The 20,877-nt window shown below is 38.2% G+C and overlaps 1 protein-coding gene across 4 annotated transcripts in view; it reads right to left on the bottom strand.

Moving 5' to 3' along the window:
* The window catches only part of MSRA (methionine sulfoxide reductase A), a 277,903-nt gene that overhangs the window by 162,473 nt on the left and 94,553 nt on the right, over window positions 1-20,877 (bottom strand). For 3 of the 4 annotated variants that reach the window (XM_057427498.1, XM_057427502.1, XM_057427501.1), the window contains exon 2: window positions 6,765-6,833. The exons of the other annotated variant lie outside the window; for it this stretch is intronic. In XM_057427498.1, the coding sequence (XP_057283481.1) occupies window positions 6,765-6,833 (69 nt within the window). The remainder of the gene's footprint in view (window positions 1-6,764; window positions 6,834-20,877) is intronic. 4 annotated transcript variants of the gene reach the window in all.

Genomic DNA, 20,877 nt, shown 5'->3' with positions numbered 1-20,877 from the left:
GGACCTCTACAGTGTGCTTCAGCATGCAGACTTGAACTACACTGAGATCGTTACAAATAGGTGTTCACTTCTGACAAAGCACATCCAAGCTCCCACAGCAGTCAGTGGGGATCCAGGGTTCGGTAATGATGCATAAACAAAGGCATCTGGTGTCATCTGAGCTGCCTTCCACATCCTTATGCAGGAGTTCTGCACAGGACTAGCATAAGAGTGGCACACATGACAAAAGGTAGACCTGTGTCATAGGAAGCTGGAGATCAAGGAAGATTATGCATGCACATTACACTTACATTTATCTGCACATGTAATCCCTAAACAACAGTATCTAGTATCATTTGGGATATCCTACATAAACTTACCTGGCTTTTATCTCTGAGTTCAGAAGAGTATGGATCTCCTGTGAGATCTTTATCATCCCTGCCAGACCCTGTGGACATCTCAAATGTCCTCAAAGGACACCTCTAATGGCATAAAATATTTGCAACACATTTATGCGAATGAATCAATTTCCCCTAGTCTAAACTAGTTGTTTAGACAGCATTCGACAGAACAAGGCACCTACAGAGGGTTATTTATTCCTTTATGTGACAGCTGCTATGAACTGACCTCCAAATGTGTTTTCTCTGACTAGTGAGGAATTCTTGAAGACCACTTCAGATTACATACCTAAAATCTATTGAGATTAATTCCAGCTGGATGAGTGGAGAGGACCAATGAGATCAATATAAAGATCTGGTTGACTTCCCCCAAGATTCAGGAGTGTTTCTGAGCACGCGTATTGCAAGTAGATGCAGATTTTTGTACCTTCAGTTTTAAGCAAGATATCTAATTATATGTTTTTTGAGATCACCAATAACATCATCAGGTGAGAAAAAAAATTTGAAAAGCGGGAAAATTACTCTAAATTATCCCAAACTGAATAACTCAGTAATAAGTAATCCATATTTTTCAGTATAGGACACTATCTGCTCAGTCTCACATCCCCAGCTATAATATTGTCAGTTTGTGACAGCAGTCTTTTAGAGATAAATCCATTAGGATCTGTAAGATGCACTGAGGACACTTTGTGAATGTCACAGTATGTCTAGTACATCTAAAATTATCAAAACAACACAATTTAATCCCTCCAAAAACCTCCTTATATGTTTTTTCTCTCTGCCATTGTAACTACTGACAATTAGCATCACATTTTTCATGGCTGAATACAATAAGTCATCACAGTTCTGTATGTTTTATGCTATGTCACCATGCCCTGTGCTTTATTAACAGGAAGCAAAGGATAAATGCTGATGGTAAATGTGTATGTGTATATATCCCAGCACATAAACACACACATACACACATATATCTCCTGCAAAGCAGCATAAATCTGACGAGGGCACCCTCTAGTCATTAGCAGGATAATTTACTTCTATTTCAAACTTAAACCAACTCAGAATGATGCCAAGCATATGTTCATCCTAGTCATTGATACATCCCTATTTATCATTGGCAAGAAATTACTTCTCTGCAAGGCTTGTTCATTACTGAAGTAATCTAGGTGCTCTGGCTGGCTTTTTGCACAGAAAATAAAACGTATGTTAGAGACATTGGAGATCATTGAGCCTTATCCCAAAAAAATTATCCAAAAAAATTAACTCAGTCTCTTCTACTAATTTCAGTGGGGAAGTCCCCAAAATATAATTAAATGTCTGTTTTAAGGTGAATGATGTTGCCTGAAAAGCTGTAATCTGATTTACTTTTAAAAACCTCTAATGTGCAATACCCCCTCTAAGTGGAAATCACACATGGCTAAATTCTTCATATACCTCAAGAAAGCTGAATTAACATAAGCAAGTCCCTGATGGAGAAGGACAGATACTGTGTTTGAAGGCCACATTACTTTTGTTTTCAGAAGAAAAAAGAAGGAGATGTGGATCCTTTGAAATAAAGAATGTTATGAAGGGTTGTGCTGATCAAGGACAGCTTTCACGTTGCATTAGGGATACTCTTTTGTCCTTTATTAGTGTTTATAGATGTCAGGAAATGTCCTTGGCAAAGACCAAGCAGACCACTGCATTTTGCATTTATCTGGGTCTGTCTTGCTCTGCGATTGGCCACATTCACAACCACAAAGTTGTTGCATGATGTTATCAAATCAGATCACCAGCATTTAATGAGTAATGCCTGTGATATGCATTCAGAGAAACTGAATATCAAGATTTTTTATTTTTAAAAGGCCCCAGAATTATACTTATTTCTGTGATTATCACCTTATTTTACAACAGGCTTAGGGAAAAATTTTCAGTTCAGGCCTTCCCTGGTTAAACTTTTATAACAGAAACATATATATATATATATATGAGTTCCCTGGCAATTGCTTAGAGCTGACATACCCTCTGAGTAGCAAACCAGACCATCATACATCAGGCAAGATTACAAAGAAGATGTTTAGGCACTGGTCGCAATAAGGATGAACCAGGAACAGATAGCAGGGGCAGGGAACTGAGTTGTTTTCAGTTCTCTGGAAAAGGCAACAAAAAGATGCTCTCTGTAAGTCAGCATCTGGAAGATAAAAAAAGAAAATGGGAAACAAGGATATATTTCTTTAATAATGCAAAGGTAAGAACAGGACCAAGTGTTCAAGACCAGGTGGGATGGTACTTTGAGCAACCTGTTCTAGTGGAAGGTGTTCCTGCCCATGGCAGGGGAGTTGGAACTAGATGATCTTTAACATGCCTTCCAACCCAAACTGTTCTGATTTTATGATTTGGTTCAAGGACAGAGCAGCCAACCCCTGTTTGTTATACAATGTCTTCACAGGTTCATTTTCTTATTCCAGAACTGCAGAAAGTTCATTGTCCATTTTTATACCACCTCGTGAACATAGAACAGCTTTAATGCCTCAGTCTTTTATAAATTCAGCCAATTAGTACACTTCCTTCACTTCTCCAATATGTTTAAAGAGAATTAACATGAGAAACATGAATCGTTCTGAAAGACATACCCTCTGGCTCTTGGATCTTCTACAACATGATCCCTGTAAAACATCTGGTAGTATTGTTGTAGATGTTTCTCCTACAAATTGGATCATAGCACACACACCTGTTTCAATATCATGAAGTCTTACATTCTCTTTAGATAATAATCTTTTCTGACATGGTTTAAATTTTTTTTTTTTGGTTTAAAGTTTTCTTTCCTTTCTTTGAGCAACAGAGAAAAATTGTTCAACTTTTACTGTCTATAAAAAAAGTATTTCTCTTGCGGTCCAAACTTTGTTTCCTATGATTTCCTTTTTCTGGCGTAGAGAGCTTATCATAAAAACATAGTAATTGAAAACTCAGTTGGACCAGGACTTCCTAACACACTTCCTTATCTTACATGGCCAGCAGTAGCTGTTTCAGGAACAAGTAAAAGGAATTCTAAATAGAGTGATCAGTTATGAAACACATCATCTCTCTTTCACCTTAAATCATTTTCTTTTAGTTGAAAATTTGCCCCGATCAAGCCTTTATTTGAAAGACTTGAACCACCCAACAGCAGATCTTGTTTGAGGAGCTCAGCTTTCCAATCACATAAGCTACACAGGTCTTGCGTGGTGCCACAATGCAGAGGCAACTGAAAACACCATGTGCAATGGCTGAGAAACCCTTGGCTCTGCTGGGACTAATTGGGCAATCTCGGTGTAATCCTGTTGTAGATTTCAAATAACCTTTGGAAGCAGTGGGAACTGTGGGAGTGCACAGGCTACACCTGAGTCTCAACAGGATATAATAACTCACTCAAAGTACAACAATAGTATGTCTCTATAGAGTTACTATAGAGAACATGCTGCCGTCTAGCAAGTGCAGAGCAAAACTGCCAACTCAGAAATGTCTGTACTTAGATCTTACCAGTTACTTAACATACTACTTCTATCTATATTTTGTTTACAAAAAGGAACCAATTATCCCATTACTGGCCAGTATATCTCAGGCAAATACAACACAATTTAGTCCTGTATTTAAAAAGTGTTATAATTACGTATCTGAACTACTGCCAGATTTTACTATAGGTAAGTAAGAGCCCTTCTATGAACACACCATACACACAACACTTCCTCTTAGAGAAACAAGATAGCATATAAAGCAGAGTGAATTTATAGCTGCTCTGGGAGTCTTCCAATAGCAGTACTCGATAAGAAAAATATGCATTTAAAAGTATTAAATACTGACCAGAAATATCTCTTAGCAAAATACAGCAGTGTGTTTAAATGTGCTTTAAATATGCAAGGAATTACAACAGCACTGATGGATATATTAGTTTACTGAATGATGTATATGTTCTGCAGCTTTGAAGCAATTCTTTTCCTTTTTTACACCTCTATCCAAAAGCTGATATTAATCCTTAAATTGCTTCTTTTCAAATCATTATCAACCCCCTAATGTTTGTTTAGGTTTTGACTTTCGGTTCGGTTTTTGGTCAAAATCAGTCACTACAGGCAAAGTACTTGTGACTGAAAATATCTATGGCCACAAAAATTACAAGAAAGCTATAAAAGCAGGCATTTATTGTAGAGTTTCTACTTTACAAGCCCTAAACATATAACATCTAGAGTTTCATCAGTTTCAGTCACCTAACTAGGGAACACACCCCTCTCTTTACTTCAAGGGACGCAGTGATCCTTGATAGAGCAACTGAGTCTCTAGTGAGGCTGTGAGTGGTGCTCGTGTACCTCCCATGCTCTTAATGCTTCAATATTAGCTGGAAACTTCATTAAGAGGTCAGTGGGTGGTTAGCATTAAAAGATTCCCATTAAAGAGTCACCCCCACCCTTGAAATCCAGCTTCTTCACCACTGTAGAAACAAGGGTGCATTTCTTTATTCTAATGAACAATAGGTGTGTATTAGGCAGCTGAATGATCCTTAACAGACAACTGGAGAATCTCAAGATCATTTTAACAGTCTTTTGAAAACTATGAGCTTCTGTTATAAATGGGAAACCTGCAAGAAAAACGACCCATGTGCATTCACCTGTACTTGATCAAAACAAAAAAGTCCTATCATAAAGCAAATAATGCAGCATCAGTAAAAGCATCTCAAAGGATGTTTTGCAGAAGATGGGGCTATGTAATGCAATCTAACTGCATTTTGCGAGCAGGTAAAAGGATTAGTGTTTACAACCCCACATTATGTTTCATAGTGTTAGTTTTAGTGGTGAATCTAAAACTATCCAAGCAGTAGAAAAAATCACAGCAAGTAGGCTATATCTACAAAACCATATGGTTATTTACCATCTTTTAGCTTTTGTAGATCTTTTAAAGGAAGAGGGATTACTTCTTAGCAACTACAGCTCTTCGAGACTTGTCCCTGTGCAAGCCCAATTAAAAGATTAGGGGGTGTTTCTGGTGAAGAAGGGTGAGAAGCCCTGTCTTGCTAAGGCGAAGGCAGAAAGTCTACTAGCTCAGACTAGCTCAAGTTTCTTCCCCCTACCTTACAGAGTCCTAAAATACAAAGAACTTGCTGTTAACAGGAGTATACAACGATAGGATGAGTAACAGTCTGAGAAGAAGAATTACTAACAGATAATTGTTTTCTTCTTTGAGTGCTTCCTTTCATTCCCATCCACACAGGGCCAGCAAATGCTGCCCCCCTGGAGGTAGCAACAGGTAGCTCCATTTTTCCATATCACATATCAGCATGTGATGCCAATGCCAACAAACGACAACAATTATCATCAGAGTCATGTTTGTATACTATTATATTTCAGGTCTAATAGTAAACCTAAGAACATGTACGTTTTCCATTTATTCACAGCACAGATGGCAGCAGCATGAGTTTTCACCACCTAGCCCAACATTTGCAATCACAGTCTTGTGGAAAACCTAGGGCAATTTAAAAATTATTAAAGTTACCAAGCTTGATATGAATATAATAGAGTTGCTCAGGAATTATTCAAAATAGGCTGCTTAATATGATTTTGTGCTCTTCCAATAAAATTCCATAGGTAGGATATTCCTTTCTATGAAATTTTAGAAATCATGTCCAGTTAACTGTGAGATAACCAGTAGAAGCACTCACACCAATACCCACCACAAGCACTGGAAAACTGATCTGACCATCCCACAGGAAATAAAGGAGGACCTTTACAAGATTTTAAACAGTGAAGACTTCATCAACTTGAGATTGTACCAGAACTCTCTGACCCTGCCTGCTCTAAGAAATTCCAAGAAGAATCTCTAAATACATCTTGACCTTAAAACCTAAAAAGCAACATACAATCATTTTCTATTAGCTGCAAAAAAATTTATCAAACAGTCTCTTATTCCACACCTCCAAGAATTCTTTTATGTTCCGAAAACCCACAGACAAGGGGATACTGGCAGAAAGACAATAGTGGATTAGAGGAACTCTGAAGAGAACTTGAAGAAATCATGACCGCAACTGAACAGTGTCATCCACAAACCCTTTCTCCTTTTTTGCTACATACAAAAGCTATGTTTCTTTGCAGTCATCAATTGATAAGATAGTTTTTGGAGTAATAAATGATCTTACTGGAATTATCACACAATTTGGGAATTTTTATGGAACAAAATATGGGTTCAAAACTTCTGTTTGTTTAATTAAGAAAATACTTTTAGTATACCTTTTTTGGGGGACGGACCTCTCAATCACCTTGTAGTCATTAGAAAATGGCAATAGCAGCCCAGAATCTAAAACTCTCAGGACTCGGGCTGAAATTAAGAAATTTGGCAGGCAGTAACATTATACAGCTTAGAGCTTTTATTTTAAAACTGATGTCTTACCAAATAAAGCCATCTGTGTTCCCTCTGGGAAAGGTTCTACCATTCTGTTTCCATTGACATGATGTTTATCTAGAAAGGGGAAAAACAAAAGTAAAAATGTAACAGAATATACGCTTTGCATAAACCAACAGGTTTTTTTTCTTACGGTTCTACTGAAACCTGAAGTCAGTTTTTTGAAAGCCGACCTGTACAATTCACTATAGTGTGAATAGTGGATAGTGAGAAACACACACAACAACACCTTACTCCCCCACTCCCATTTTCCCTAGCTCACCTTCCTGGCTGATCTTCAGGCTTATAGGCTGTGTCTCACATTTTTTTCCCCATTCCTCACTGCTGTGCCATGTTTTGCCCTTTATTACATACATTTTGCCAGAACTGGCTGATCCAGTTGGGCCTGACACAGGGCAACCCCGGTTTCCTCCTCAAAGAGGACACCCCTGCAACCCTCCCACTACCAAAACCGGGACATTTACACCCAATACAACCAGCAATCTGTTCGCTAAAATGAACATTTTACCAACACACTGTAATGCCATACCCGCTCATGACAGTTTGTCCTTTACAGCCGTCACTCCTCAGGCTGTTTTAAAACTGTTAAATAACTGTCGCCATTGGAAACAACAGTAACAGAACAAACATAACTGCTCTTCCATTAACCAATGTTTAATGAAGAAGGGGAGAGGTGCACAAAATGCAAAACAAAACCCATCCTGCAATAGCCCTCAGTGACTTGGAGTCAGCGGCCCCAGCACCTTCCATCTTCCACCAGGTCTCTGCAATGGAGATGTTTTCTCCAGAGGACACTTCCTCTATGTTTTGGACAGATTTCTTCCATTTTTCTTTGAAAATTTGAGGCATGACACAAAATTAGCAAAATATCACCCACTATTTTAATGGAAATTGAAAAGTTGGCCCATTTGAAGTTTACTGTAGTAAACAGTCCTTTTCCACCACCATGGCTACCTACTCACAGGTGAAATACCATCTTTTCTACGGAGCAGCTGGGATCTGGGAAATCTGGCCTGCCGAAGCAAATGGATGAGCTACAGGATCATGAGCTGAGGCTTAAGACTAAGTTATATATCCTCACACAAGTATACAGGAGGACATAAGACAGAACACCTATGCAAAGCATTGCACAAAATCCAAATCAAGAATGAGACTTTCAGTCTTAAGGAATTCAAAGCTTACAGGGAAATGCAATATTCTGGCATCACTGGTGCTCATAAGGATTATTTCTATCCAGTAAAGTAGTAGAAGCCTGGGTTTACTCCTTCCATGACAAGATGGCTCCCAAGGACTAGAAGCTGCTCAGTTTCCAAACTAAACAATACATTCTTCACATCCCAATGCACTTCTTTTTCATCCCAGTGTACTTTCCTCAGCATAAGGAAAATGTAATAATATAGGCTTATCACTACTGTATAATCAGGGTTGTGCATATAACCTCAAAGGGTTGTATTTATAACCTGGAAAAGAGCTCTACAACCTCCAAATAAAATACACATATGTACAACAGAATATTTCCAATCCTTTCCACTAGCATGACCGCATTCATTGCTTGATCACTAAGATTTATTTCAACAATAGCAGAAAGAAAATTGCCTGAAATTAAAATACAGGTTTCTGTACACAAAATACTTTCCAGGGAGAAAACCAAGAGGTTTTCTCAGCATGTGCATTATTTTATTTCCTGTTGAACAGAAACTGGTGAGGAATAAACCAGGTCAAATTAAGAACATGGGACTGCCTTGTGAGTTCTCTGAAAGCAATATTTTTCATTAGCAGGGAGGCATAGCACAGTACTAATCCCAGCTGGCATCAAACATTTATCAACAGTCAATGAGAAAGGAAAATCAGGGTTATCTGCCACTGGAGCAGGAAGTGCCATGGAGTCAATCGTTTGCATTTGGGAGGATTGAATGTTCACACCTCACAAGCCAAGAGAGGGGTTTTAGGAAGGAAATTGTTGGGAGGTTCCAGAGTGGGAGTACTATGACCAGTGCCATACAAGGTTTTAACCTCATTAGCTATAGCTTGTATTACTAACATGATCTACAGCCATCCGAGATGAGTGAACAGTCAGAAAAATTATGAAACATCATGCAAGATCAAATCAACTAACTCTGCCCTATTCCAGATAGCTGCCTTCATTTAAAGAGTGAATGACATACATGATGTATGAAATAGTTATCATTTCAAATGGTGAGGCTTTCAATATATTAAAATTAAACTTTTAGAAGTAAGACAGGCTTGAATGAAAGTAATATTTTCAGAGTTCTCAAGTTGTCTTCCAATGTCTTTATACTTTTGTTTCGAAGATCACAGCCAGATAATGCATTTTCTTGTCATATGTACTTTGTTTTACCATTTTTCTAGTATTCCCTGCACCTTGCCTAAATACACTAAACAGCAAAAAAAAGGACTTTCACAAAACTTACATTCAACCTTGAGACGAAAGTATCAGCACAGAAGTATAAACAGTGTCTAAACAACGGCAATGTTCAAAGAACACTGCACTTTGGGGCTTTTTAGAGAACAGTTTTTCTTCTGAAATCATAAGCTTTAATTCTCACAGACTAATTGGATTGAGTAGCCCCAGAAGAAAAAAATTAGGAGGACTTTCCCTGTAACTTGCCAACAGAAGTAACAAATCACTCTTCCAAGATCATCACCATTTCAGAGACAAGGACTTACAAAAAATAATATATAACCTCATGTTACAGAGGCATGCAAAGATTATCAGGGAACACTGATAAAAGAACTATGAGAAATTAACTTCAGCTTCCTAATGGTGAAAACAACATTTTTGACAAGGTTCATCCTTCAGTATACTACAACACTATTCAGCCATTTGGAAACTGGGAGGACATGGATGTCTTTATGCATTTTCTTAACCTTCTTGATCCTCCAGGTTTCAACAGGAAGCCAATTGGTAAGGAAATGATTTTTTTATGTCTGTTTTACTGATATTCAAGCTGGCAGCATTTTCAGGAATGTTAATTCACAAACAAACAACAGGGGACTTCTTGTGAAAACTGCCGAAAGTTGCTCCATCCTCAACTGCAAAAACTCTCTACCATTTTTCAAACTAAGCCTGAGAGATATCTGCAACATACTTTGCTCCCTGCTGAACAGAACTAGCATGCGCTGAAAGCAGCACATATCCTAGAGGTCTTAACATTCAACTTTAGCTTCAGGCAAAGTCTGCTTTAGACGGGTGCAGTGCTTAGCCTGCCCTCCTTAGATTCTTTGGGTTTTTTATAGAAATAATCCTTCACAGATCCTCTGTATCTGTGAAACAGCATAATGTACGGGAAGATAATCAGAAGTTGCTAAACAGGTCCTCAGTTTTTCTTCAGATTATTCAGTCTCTGCAGCTTATCCCTCAACAGTTTTTAACATAGTGCTACAATTGCCCTTTGCTAAAGATTCTCTAACTTCAAGTTCTGTCCACACGTGGATTAGGCTGTTTCTGCACTAGTAAACTATTAAAATAAACAAGTAATATCTAGAAACTATTTGAGAGTGTTAATTAACCTATGAAATCATGTTAGATCCTATCCTAGCAATTTACCCACACGGACAATCAACTTCCAGTGCCTGGACCTGTTCTCTGGCACATTTTAATTTATTAGCATACACTTCATTTATCCTCACAGTTCTATGTATGTCAGTGGTATCGCACCTGTAATAGATAAATTTAACAGAAGATGTTCCAATGAGGAAGTTTTATAAAAAATACTTCCTTTCAAACTAGCCTGACTTTGGTCCTAAGCAGATTTGCTGTTCCCTGGGCCATAAGGCCAGAGGAAATGTAAAGTTCAGTTAAATAAAAATTCACTGCCATTAAGCTAGTTTCCTAATAAAGCCATTGCTACAAAAGTTATAGCACATATCAGACCTTTAAGAGAATAAAACTTGCAATGATTAGAGGCTGAGGTTTGTGCTTCTTTTTTACATGTGTGAAATCAAAGCACTGCTCTAATGTAGAGCAGCCAGTCACTCATAGGCAAAATCCTCTCTCACAGTAGAACAGATGAAATGGAAGTTGTACCACAATGAAATCAGCAACAGCAAGCCAACACAAGGCATTTTGCGTAAGTGACGATATCCAAGGGAAACTCTAGGTTAAGATACCCACAGTCATTAATGAACATGAGTTCTCTATTTGTGGACCCAAATTAAGCTGCTTAAGAAAGATTTGGCTTTCAGAGAATGCTGATCCAGCACTGACTCAAAATCGGAAATGTTCTGGTCTCAAAATATTCAATCTCAAGCAATCAGAGTAAAGATTTGAGGATATTTATTTTTTATTATAAAGAGATTCATATGTTCTTCATATTTATCTTTTGATTTTGAAACCATTAGGGAATATTTAGACTACATATCCAAACTTGTTTTATCAGAGCAGCCAGAAAGTTATTATTTTTAAATGAAAACTGAGATTCTCACATAATCAAATTAATCCAGGAGTAGGGGTCATATTTATACACAAGGACTGTTAATTTTCTGTGGTAAGCACAGACAGGAATTGAATTGAAAATAGCTGATTAACTGATTAGCATGAGCCTACTCCATCTCGTACCAGCACAAACATGATGGGTACATGGGGAAAGGAGGAGGAAGAGGGAAGATGAGGTGAGGGAGGAAATTTCTAAAGCAAATCAGCTACTGCCTGAATGACTCCCTTCTCCTTTATGTTTTGCCTCAGACTCCTTTTCCTACATTTTCCATCACACCACCCTGGTGGAGGTTTTTTCTCCTCTGGTTACAGCAAACAACTGTCAATGTAGCTAGAACACTGAGAGCCTGGAAATATCATACAGATAACAGAGAAAGCTCGTATGGGGATATAAGAATTTTGTAAACAGTTCTAAAAATAACTTGGTAATTATTATTTCCAAACATGGCATATAAGTCATAATATATATCATAAGAGTTGCAAGATGGGCACCAAAGAAACAGAAAAGCACAGCTCACTTTGCAAAGTGTTAGCTGTGTATGGCATGTGCATATAATATTTACATTATATTTATAAAATATTTAAATAATATATTTATATAATACGTTAACAAAGCTTTGGAGGCAATAAAGGGCATAAAACTTAGAGCCAGGGCTGCATGAAAAAGACTGCTTTCATCTAAATAAAGAGGGGTGAAGAAAATGTTCAGCATTGAATAAGCAAGTTATTTAAATGCTTCCTAAATTTTGGCTGTGAGAGGAGCATGTCATCCACAGTCACAACTCCACCTCTCTAAAGCAAAATAATGAAAACTAGGATGACAGACACTATTTGAAAACTCATAACATGAAGACAGACTGATGGCATTTCACTGTAACCCACAGCTGCTATGTTCTGTAATTTAAAAATTCGGTGAATGCCCAAATTTAACTTCAGTGTTGGAGTTAGCACGCCCCAGAAAGACCACAGTAGAATGAATGCGACCATGTGAAGACATCAGGTTCATTGCTCCTGTGATGGCCGAGGAAGTTTACTACTTTAGGAGAAGATAGAATTATCAGTAGCGGGGAAACCAATGTAGCAACAAATTTAACCTGCAGCACAAGACAAGTGAAGTGCCTTGTGAGAAGTAAGACATTCAGTGAAAGCTCCTCATGGCATGATTGGTAACCCACTGTGAGATACAGGGGCTATCAGGCCTGATCATCCCCCACTGTTTTTTCATATAACACTTTTTACTGCTGTGCACCATCAATATACAGTACATAATTGAAGGCCAGTGGGTTTCTTTTCTGTCCTGTAAACAAGAAATTATCTCATTGTATTCCCAGTGAAAGACCGTGACATTTAGAAAAAAATTGGTATAAGTTTGGCAGTGCAGGGTTACCATTTAACATGTAATGAGTAAAAGGTCTGTATGTGCCATCAAAGAGAGGAAATCCTAAGCTAAAGAAGATTAAATAGCAAAAATAAGGACTTCACAGCCCTTGAGTAAAAGTTCAATACAGGTGACTCATGAAAACTCAGCTCAAAGGAAGCAAAATCAGCCTTACTTACCAGTATTTTCCAAACAAGTATTTTCTTTTTAATTTAACCATTTAATTTAAGCAGTACCTGTCAACAGAGGATGAACCAAATACCTGTTCGTTTTCCAAATAATGATATCCTCTACAGTACTCTATTGAAGTCTTATGCTACTCCACTGAAGTCTACAAGTAGCACTTAATTGATTATCAGTGAACCAACATTACTATAATATGTATGAACAGGCTACATGGCCTGTGGAATTAAAAGACAGTAAAAACTGTATTATTCACATTTCCAAGTAAAAAACTTCCTCAATATCCTCAAAACAGGGCTCCATTTCAGTATGGGGCTTTATTGCACTTGTACCTAAAATGAGGCACCTGAGAAAATTACCTGATTCTGAAAACTTCTGGGCTTACAGAATTTCTATTAACTTCACCAAAAGCCACAACTGGCCAGTACTTTTGAAAAGGAGGTCAATCATTTATATACCTAAATACAAACCTTGAGGCTTGACTTTTTAAATCTAAGAAGGTTTCATTTTATTTTCACTCTACCCCTCTTAAATTTTTAACAGTAACCATTATAATTTTTTTTTGTAATTGCTAAATCTCTGATAAATCTTTTAACAATTGATTCATCCAATTTTAGCTCAATCTGACTAAATTCTGGTTTGAAAGCCTAACTGTCACAGAGCCAGAACCTTTCCTTTTTTGTCCTATCATTCTCAGTAGGCATGACTGATAGTTTGATCAAAACAGTTATTTGGCTTGCTTTGTCAGTTATTCTAAGAGTAAGCCTGACAGATCTTTCAGACAAAAGCATAAATGCAAAACTTTTCACCATTTACCTATTTTATAGCCCAGAAGATATTTCCTTAAAAAAAAAGAAATAGTTGTCTAATACGGTATCTGATGTGTATGCCTGTTGTTATATGAGTGCTTTAGGGTCACTTGAAAAATGACTGTCAAAGGTATTAGCAAGAGTAGTTTTAATATGATCTATAAAGGTACAACTTAACAGAATTCAATGGCAAGGTTCATGCTGTTATTTATTACATGGATGAAGCATATAAAGGAAAATAGAGGTAAAACTGAGCTAAAGATGATTGATAGAGTGACAGAAAGCACAAAGGGTAAGGGAGACCCTCTCATTGAGTCACAAGGTTCAGAATACACCCCCTTGCTTTCTAAACTCCTGATGGAACACAGGTGTGGCTGGATCTAGTCTTAGTCTCCAACTTGGTCAATAGCTCATGTCTAATGGAATATATAAAGGAAAATCAAAGTGGAATCAAGCTAAAATGATTCACTGAACGTCAAAAGGGTAGGGGGGACCCTCTCATTGAATCAAGAGGTTTACATTGGACCCCCTTGCAAAGGAGTTAGGCATGAGTCAAATTATGTTATATATAAAGATTTTAGAAACTGTACAAGGATAGGATTGCTCCAGTCATTACTGTTGAAACAGATCCTTACTTCTTCAAAGAGAGGGGAAATCTTTCCCCTTATTAACATCTGTCTTTTTTCCCAAGATCTCCTGGATCATAAAAAATGCTTTTGAGATGTTTGCACAATGATCTGGGAAGGACAGAGGGGAGGAAGTTTGCAGGTAGTGCTGCCAAAGGAATAGGTATTACCCAATTATCTAAATCCCCTTGTTTCCAACCTGAACTGTCTAAACCCAACCGTTCATCCCTGTCCCTGGAAGTGGAGTCTCTCATCATCATTTTTAGGATTTCAAAAAGCTACTCAATGGAAAAATCCATGAAAGCATAGCTTCACCAGGGCATGCTCTTAGAGGGTGAGGGCTGCTCTACTTCAGGCCTCTGGGAAGCTAATAGTAGTATTAGATGTGCAATTTATGGCAGAATTTTGTCCATAAATTCTTAATAGCTGTTGATGAAATAGAAGCTCTTCTTTATTTAATCCTCACTTGAAGTATTGTGTGCAGTTCTGGTGTCCTCAACATAAAAAGGACATGGAACTGTGGAACAAGTCCAGAGAAGGGCCATGAGGATGATCAGGGGAGTGGAGCACCTCCCGTATGAAGACAGGCTGAGGAAGTCGGGGCTGTTCAGCCTGGAGAAGAGAAGGCTGCGTGGAGACCTCATAGCAGCCTTCCAGTATCTGAAGGGGGCCTATAGGGATGCTGGGGATGGACTACTCATTAGGGACTGTAGTGACAGGATAAGGGCTAAAACTTAAACAGGGGATGTTTAGATTGGATATAAGGAGGAAATTATTTTCTGTTAGGGTGGTGAGGCACTAGAATGGGCTGCCCAAGGAAGCTGTGAATGCTCCATCCCTGGCGGTGTTCAAGGCCAGGTTGGACAGAGCCTTGGGTGACACGGTTTAGTGTGAGGTGTCCCTGCCCGTGGCAGGGGGTTTGGAACTTGATCTTAAGGTCCTTTCCAACCCTAACTATTCCATGATTCTATGATTTTCAGGTCTAGTTCAATGAGCAAAACTGTCAGTTCTGCAAGCTCCTGTGTAATAAGCAAATCTAATGTTGTATCAGATGAAATCCAAAGTGTTACGTTTCAAATCCCTTTGTCTCCCAAAGGATATTTTCAGCAAAGGTACATTGCTCCCTGAACCCAGCCATTTCTGTTTCCAACTCTGACGTGTTATTTTGGTTCTCTGCATTGGCAGAGAGATGGTGTATGTGATCTATTGGGTCTCTTTCACCTCCCATTCCTCTACTTCCATCCTCCATCAGTGATTAGAGATCAGCTGTCAACTCATTATGAATTAAAAAGAGAGGTCAACTACGTAATGGTAATGTACTGCCTACAACTATTTGTAGTATTGTGTTATTGTTCTCACATGGTGGTTCCCAGCTATTATTAACAAAGCATGGTATCATTCCATGGAAAACATTAATTACAAATTTTGTGGAAAAAATAAATAGCTTCACTTACTAAAATAGGTCAGGAAAGAGTGGTAGCTGAAAACAGTTTTGTAATGTATTCTGGAGATGATGTCTCACAAAGTGACACAGTGTGTTCTGCTGCATCCATTCTATCAAACAGATTACAACACAGAAACTGATTGATGCTGCAAAATGTGATGCGTCCTAGCACAGTGTGTCAGTTCAGACTCCAAAACACATGGAATCCTCAAAAAACATAGGTTCTGTTTAATGAACAAAGGCGAGATTATCGCTCACTGATATTCTTCTGCAGTTTTTACTGGGAAATGTACCAACAGGAATGACAGGAAAATCGGTTACTGAAAAGGAAAATGAAGTCATTTCTTAGAAGAAGGCAGTGGAGATGCAGAGGAGGAGAAATAGCTACTTTGAAAATTCCAATCTACCATGGTTTGCAGATTAGTGGCTAAACAGCTGTGCCTGTGTCTGTGTGACTGTGCTGATAGGCAGCAGCTTGTCTCACAGCTACAGACCACAAGGGAAAAAGGCTGTGCAGCATGAACATACAGGCTGCAAAGTCAGAGGAGACTGCATATGCAAAAGGAAAAACAGGCTAAAGAATGGTGGGGGGTGGGAGTAAAATATGAGGATCAGGGATATATTAAATGTATAATAAAAGGAAAGTATCCTAGAAGCTACAATAACAGACTTACTGCTTTCAAGGACACAAAGCCATGTACCACTGAGTGCTGGAAGGAACAGGGGCTGTTTAGCCTGAAGAAAAGGAGGTCCAGGGGAGATCTTAATCATTTTCGACTGCTACAGGTTGTAGGGAGGTGCGGTCAGTCTCTTCTCCCAAGTAACAAGTGATAGGACAAGAGGAAACGGCCTGAAGTTGTGCCAGGGGATGTTTAGATTAGATGTTAGGAGACATTTATTCATGGAAAGGGATGTCAAGCGCTGGAACAGGCTGCCGAGGGCGGTGGTGGAGTCACCCATCCATGGATGTACTTAAGAGGCATGTATAGGTGGTACCTGGACACACAGTTTAGTGGTGGGCTTGGAAGTGCTCGGTTAATGGTTGTACTCGATTATCTTGCAGGTCTTTTGCAGTCTAAATGATTTTACAATTCTATGACTATGTGACTTCCACATACAGAGAGTACATGAGACCTAGATACATAAGAGTGCTCACAACCTGACTGTACCCACGTGTGCTGCTTGATATATTTTCTGATTCTATAGGCCAGGTGTTTATCTATTGAGTTTTGGAGTAGACACATGGAAATTAAATTAAATATGCTTAAATTGGGATTCACGCCACTGGCTTTAGTCATCTACAATTGGTATTTACATCTGAGTATTCAGCCTTGGATCCTTCTGTACTCTCAAAAGAACCAGCCACTTCTATGGTGATTCATCTCACACATTTTGGATGTTTTCTTCAGAATAATATGAATCATATTTAAAAATGTCAATTTCTGAGCACTGATTATAGGGAAACTAGTGACAACCACAGATAAATTCCACCTATATCACCTGCAGTAATATCATTGAGATTTATGATCTGTTCAGCGGGAGCATTACATGTACCTGTGTGTACACACATATTTATTAAAATAGGGCCTTGACACCAGCAGAGATTATGGGTTGTGAACCAGGACAAACGGTAACAGTAAAACATATGATCAAGGTAGGAAAGCACACAAGAGCAGAGGAAAATAACAACACCAGCCTAAAAGATTCTATGCTTCTGTAACAATCCTACCTAGAGTGGTTGCTGGAAGGAAGTCTACCTCACAAGCAGTTTTATCACTGTGCTGCAGTAATAGACCACTAATCAATACAATGTTCACCCAGCTTAGACAGGTAACATAGACAGAAACATATTAGATACACATGGTAGTCAACTCTTGTAGTATTTTTGGGATTGTCACATCATTTCACTTCCCAGAAACCCAACTCATGGAGTTATGACATAACATGAAAATCTCATTTTTCAAACCTAGGCTTTTTAACCTGCCTGTTAGGAGATTAAAAGATGGAGAACACTGAGACTCAAAAGTTTAAAATTAAACAAGAAACACAAATATAATTGCTCCTTCTAAAATGATACGCAGTGTTCAAATAGTGAAGATTTTATCTTCCTAATAACTCTACAATGTGGCCCCGCTATCTACATGTACATATAAACCTTTAGTTTAGGTCCTCATTATCTCCCACCTTGATTGCTAAAATATGCCTTCCTTGGGACTTGAGAAAGGCTCCCTGGAGCACTAAAATTCCCTAAGAATATTGCTGCAAAGAACACTGTTCTAGTCCATCAGTTTGACAATGTCACTCTCCTTTTCAAATTGCTTCTCTATTGCACCAAGCAGGAATTGCTTGCCTGCTTTTGAGGCTCTCCAAACTGAGCCTACACTGCCACTCCTCTTCCATGCACCAGCTGAATGTCATGTTCCATCTCTAATCCCTCAGAGATGCCAGCCATCACTCCTTATACTTCTTAACAAATTTCCTCATCATTTCTGTAGTACTTCCCCTTATATTCAGGAGGGATAAAACCAGAGCTACCTCTTTATCTCCTCCTTAAACTTCCTCTAGCTATGAAAATATACATGAAAAGCCTGACAGTAGTTAGTCTGCTTGTAGGGAATGTTCAGTTGGGTATGCTGACCTGCAGAGATTTCAGCTCTCTGTCAGTTCTGTATCATCATGCGAAAAAGCCCTAAACCTTGAGCATAGTGTGGTATTGAGTTATCCACATAACACAAACTACTCATGCAGCTTCTGCCATTACTGTTTTTCAGGCAGTGTCAGCAGCATCGGGTTGTTAGTTGGAGAACTGAATGACACTGATAAAAATAAAACTGGACTCTATTTCAGAATTGGAGACAATGGCATTCAAAACCCCACCTGAAACCATTATCTAAACGAGCTTGGGTAAGAATACTATCAGGCTGGGAAACCAAGAGATCCGAACAAAGGACAATGATAAACATAGTGTCACCGAGTTGGGAGGAGATGTCCAGTGGGGTGTGGCAAAGAGGATTGTTAAACCTGGGTTTATTTAGTGGCTTTATTAATGATCTCAAAGAAGGGGTGTAAAGCACATGAATAAAACATGCACTGGATACTCAACTGGGACATCATGTGTACACCATGAAAAATGAAAACTAGCACAAAGCTCTAGGCAGAAATTCTGCGATGAAGCACAGAGAGATGCAAAGTAGCTCCAGGAATACTACTGGTTTCTTATTGTGGAAGAAGAGCTTGCACCCTCATCTTTCTTCAGGCAGAAATGGGAAAAAAAAAAAAAACAACTGTCAAAAAGGTCAGGGACCATGGCCTGAGGGAAGGGGAGAAGATTCACAGGAGAAATAAACTCTTATAATAGCCAGACTCTGGAAACACACATGCCCTCAGCTTCTCTAACAGAGACTGCTGCTGGGGATATCACCTCTGTTGGTGTGGTTTCTGGCACTGCTTGGCTCAAAATCTCCTTGCCTGTGAATCGGCAACATAAATGCCATATTCTAGGCTAGCCTATGCAAAGAAAAGCTAGGTACAGAAAACAGTGCAGACCCCATGGTAAAATCTCCCAAACTGCTTTTGAGAAGGTTGCCTTTTTATGATTTCCTTTCACACATTAATATCTATATAAATAACCATCTAAACATGACTTTTGATTTAGGATGCTCACTTTCTGAGGGCTTAGCCCGAGAGCAGTTCAGTCTTGTGCCAATTGAAACTGGGTATCTTAACACTGATGAGCTGTTATTGATTTTTTTATGTTCATAGCTTCTAAAAATTAGACTCAAGATAATTTTTGCTGGTTATTTACATACATGTTCAAAGTGGGAAAATCCCTTTGAAACTCATGGCTGGCCATGAAGTTGTAGATAAATAGTAGAGCAGTGGTTTTACAAGCCCTTAATTACATACACAGAGACATAAATCAAACATTTTTTTTTCCTGCAGAGCAACTCATATAGAAACACTGCTTCTCCACTGTTGACTTCTTTGACTAATACTACAGTATTTTAATATCGCAGTGAAACATGCGGTGATGAGATTGCTCTACATGCAATTTCTTTGGTTTTTTTTTTCATAAATACAGTATAGAAGACCTTGACCCAGAAAAGCTGGGTCACCCAAAGCACCTGGACTAATGGGGGAAAATATGAGTATTGAGCATTTAATCTACTTTTCAGCATCCACACACAGAAGAGATCAATCTTATCCTACAGATGACTGTTTTCCCCAAATTAATATGAAGGATTCTGTAGTGGTTAGCTCAGATTAAGTTAGCTATACTGGGCCAAATTAATTTCAACCAGACTGCTTTCGTTCAGTTAGAGAAGCAATACCAACGAAAAGTCATATTCATACTTTTCTCTGTCTACTTGTTGATACTTTGCTGAAAGTATCTCTGTGTACTCATTGAAACTTCCTTTGTTGAAGAAAGGATTCCTCTTTCCATAAATGTCCTGTTTTATACCAACTTTGTATTTGTTCTCCACAGCAATTAAAACAAAATTACTAATTTTGAAGATCCAAGCCAGAACAACCTGTCCTATTGTCATTTCTGTATGCCAAAAAATCTGACACATGATATTGAAACTTTACAACATCCCAGAAAGGTATTATTACACATATTATACAAATAACACAATGACAGGTTAAAGAACTTCACAATATCACTGGTAAAACACGTCACTGTTCCATGTCCCTTATACCAAAGTGTCTGTTCAAATCCCTATCCAGCTATTTAGAAAAGGGTGCTTATTGGCCTGATAAAACCCAATAGAGGGAATTCAACAGTCATTTTCTATTAATGACTTGACATCACTCCACCACCTACAATTTCATTTTTCTAAGGCCCTGAGATTTTATTTTGAGTAATACTTCTATTAATTACAATGTCTTATAACAATGTCTAATTCAGACATCTGTTTGAAGTATGTAATGTTAATTTATTGGAAAACCTCCAGCAGTGCTCAATTAAAATGTTCCACAGTTAAGTTAATGCATATGATTTGTAATAAACAGCAAAATTAGATACTGTTAATAAAAATAATAGCAAATTAAAAACAATAAGTTTTAAGATTGACAAAATTAAAGATGCAGGATTTTTCATCAGGTGGTAGAACAAGAATTTTTGAAAATAGGATAGTCTCACACCAGTTTGGGAGCTTATCTTCCTGTAAATTAGCATCTAAAGGAATTATTTGTTACACAAAA

This window comes from Pezoporus wallicus, unplaced genomic scaffold (genome assembly GCF_028554395.1).
Source record: "Pezoporus wallicus isolate ANWC-B61680 ecotype Strahan unplaced genomic scaffold, APGP_CSIRO_Pwel_v1 contig_6464, whole genome shotgun sequence".
Taxonomy (NCBI): Eukaryota; Metazoa; Chordata; class Aves; order Psittaciformes; family Psittacidae; genus Pezoporus; species Pezoporus wallicus.
Note: the sequence above shows the minus strand (reverse complement) of the source record. Positions and strands in the feature narration are given on the sequence as shown.